The sequence below is a fragment of the Alligator sinensis genome, unplaced genomic scaffold (assembly GCF_000455745.1).
Source record: "Alligator sinensis unplaced genomic scaffold, ASM45574v1 scaffold768_3, whole genome shotgun sequence".
Lineage (NCBI taxonomy): Eukaryota > Metazoa > Chordata > Crocodylia > Alligatoridae > Alligator > Alligator sinensis.
Genome location: NW_005842135.1, coordinates 1,417,735 through 1,420,275, shown reverse-complemented (window position 1 = coordinate 1,420,275; position 2,541 = coordinate 1,417,735). Strand labels below are relative to the sequence as shown.

The following is a 2,541-nucleotide window of genomic DNA, read 5'->3' as shown; positions in this document are numbered from 1 at the left end:
GGTAACTCAAATGTGTGAATTACTTCAGAACATTTCACCAATTTACTTCTAGTAGTTGTTCATAATCTGCTCTTAAAACTGTGTGATTGGGCACCTGTCACATGGTGGTATTTCTGATCCCTGATTGGATAGGTGCACAACACAGACAGACCTCTCCAGAAATCCAGACAATCACTTCCAGTGCAAATACTCCTGGGAATGCAATTGTATATATGACATTCCCTTTTCTGTAACAACGGTTTTCTCTGAATGTCTGTGCAAGGTGAATGAAAGGGGTTGTCAAGACGATAAAAGCAAAGGTTAGTGTTATAGTTAGTGGTTGTGAATTGTAGTTTGCAGTATCTGCCCAGCTCTGATCATGGCACCTACTTGCATGGTGTTAAAAAAAATCTTATTATAGGCACCTTCTTTCTGCATTTTATATCAGAAGTGGATGAAGTGCAACCCAGGAACCAGATGCACCCCATGGAGTTCTATAAAGGAGCCATTCTCATCATTAGTGTGGAGGAGACAACAGATTCAAGCGAGCAGGACTTGTTTCAAGCTGAAAAGCCACTCAAATCAAAATGAGGTGCCTTACGCTTAGGCCTATAATCTTGACTCTGTGCATTTCCATACTAAAGATGAGAATGACTGCAATCAGCTCTATTTTTAGGCAAATTAGAGGAAACCTACAGGTTTCTGGCAAGTTGCCACTGCAGCCCTCATTGAGTAAATGTGTGCGCTCTTGCTTTAATTTGTGTACATGGCTTTGTGTCAGGTGGAGATGGGATAGTTTCTCTTCTGGTAGAGAGAACTGAGGTCCGTCTCCTAGAACAACCCCCAAAATAAAATTGTATTTATACAGGTATGTGAAATAGCTGCCATGGTTTTTGTGCGGTACCCTGGTCCCCACAAACAGTAACTCAGGATTTTTTTAAAAATGAAATCGTGTTCCCACATGAAAGAGCTTTCTACTGCGTTATGGTGGGTGCCAGGTGATGCATTTCCCATCATCCACAGAAAGACCTCTCATTTTTTATCCAGGCTGGCATGCAACTCTGCCTCAAAGGCCATCTTGTCAAAGGTACGTGTGTTCGTCTCCTCCCGTACCTTTTCCCGGACGTGGAAGGATGCCCGGGCAATAGACCTGGCATTTTCCAGGACAGTTTTTTTATCCCTGAAGAACTGTTCACTCCTTTCCAGCTTCTTCTCAATGGAAAGGAGGATCTCCCTGCGCCGCAAGTCCTCGCACTGCTCCACTTTCTGCTTGTTCATCTTCTGCACCTTTTCCTTCTCCAGTCGGCTCCGGACTACCTTGCGGGCTTTCTGCTGGACTACCTCCTCAGCCACCTGGGCAGCATGCTGGAGCTTCCTCTCTGTGGCTCTGGCCAGGGCCTCTAAGTGCTCTTTCTGCTCCTTTTCTTTCCTCTCTGCTGATAATTTGGCTCTCTGGAACTGCATCTCCCCTCGCTTGGCCTTCTCCTTCATGTCCTGGTTCCTCTTCTCTACCAGCTGCTCATAGTTCTCCTGGGCTTTGTTCAGGTTCATCTCCAGGGAGGCCTTTAGCATCTCCTTTTCCTCTGCCTCATGCCAGGACAACTCCTTGAGCAAGGCGTCATGCTTCAGCTTCTCTGCTTGGTGGAGCAGCTTCTTCTCCTTCTGCAGCTGCAGCTCCTTCCTCAGCTTCTTTTGTGCAGCACTGGACAGCTTCTCCTGCAGGAGCTGTTCCTCACGCTCCAGGTGCTCTTTCTTGTCCTCCTCCTTAGACTTGAGGTTGTGCTCCTGATGGAGCTTCTTCTGCTTGTCTTCTCGGCTGGCCCTCTCCAGCTTCTCCTTCTTCATCTTCTCCTGCTTCTCCGCCTGCTCTTTCCACCTCTCTTCGTATATCAGGCACTGCTTCTGCTTCAGTAGGGTTGCCTCCTGCTGCTCTTGATTCAGCTTCCCCCGGCGCTTCTCCACCCGGGACTCCCACATCTTGTGGCACTGCAGCAGTGCCCTCTGCTTCTCCTTCTCTTCCTCCTCCTTGCGCTGCTCCGCCCACTGCCGCTGGCTGTCCCACTGGAGATGTGCCGTGTACCTCTGCTCGTTCAGGAGACTGGCTTCCTGGTGCCTGGCAATCATCAGGGCCGCAATCTTCCTGTCCCTCTCTGACACCTCCTTGAGACCCTTCTTCCTCTTCACCTCCTTGATGATCTTCTCCACCTTCTTGGTGGTCTGCGGGGAGTGGCTCAGATCCCCCAGGCTGAAGCTCCGGCCCACGAGGGAGTTCATGGCAGCCACCGTCCTAGTCCTGGGGATGCTTTTGGCCCATTTGTCCCGAGGGCTCTCCCCGCTGTAGGAGGAGGATGCCCCTGAATCGGAGGAAGTTTTGGCTGAGAAACCGTCTCTCCTCTTTTGCAGGGAATCCAGGGAGTGGCTCTTGGTCTTGGTCCCTGTAGGGGTGGTCCCGGCGCTGGCCCCCGCCTCTACCCCTGCCCCTGCCTGCGCGGCTGGTGAGCAGGTGCCATCCGGGGCGGCTTTGAAGGCCAGGCGGGAGGCAGGGGAGGAGGGCAGGCTGCC

The 2,541-nt window shown here is 51.1% G+C and overlaps 1 protein-coding gene across 1 annotated transcript in view; it reads right to left on the bottom strand.

The window, feature by feature from the left end:
* Window positions 1-1,011: 1,011 nt before the first annotated feature.
* Window positions 1,012-2,541, bottom strand: part of CCDC177 (coiled-coil domain containing 177) — a 56,759-nt gene continuing 55,229 nt past the window's right edge. Inside the window, exon 5 of the mRNA XM_006025201.1 lies at window positions 1,012-2,536. Within this exon, the coding sequence (XP_006025263.1) occupies window positions 1,012-2,536 (1,525 nt within the window). The remainder of the gene's footprint in view (window positions 2,537-2,541) is intronic.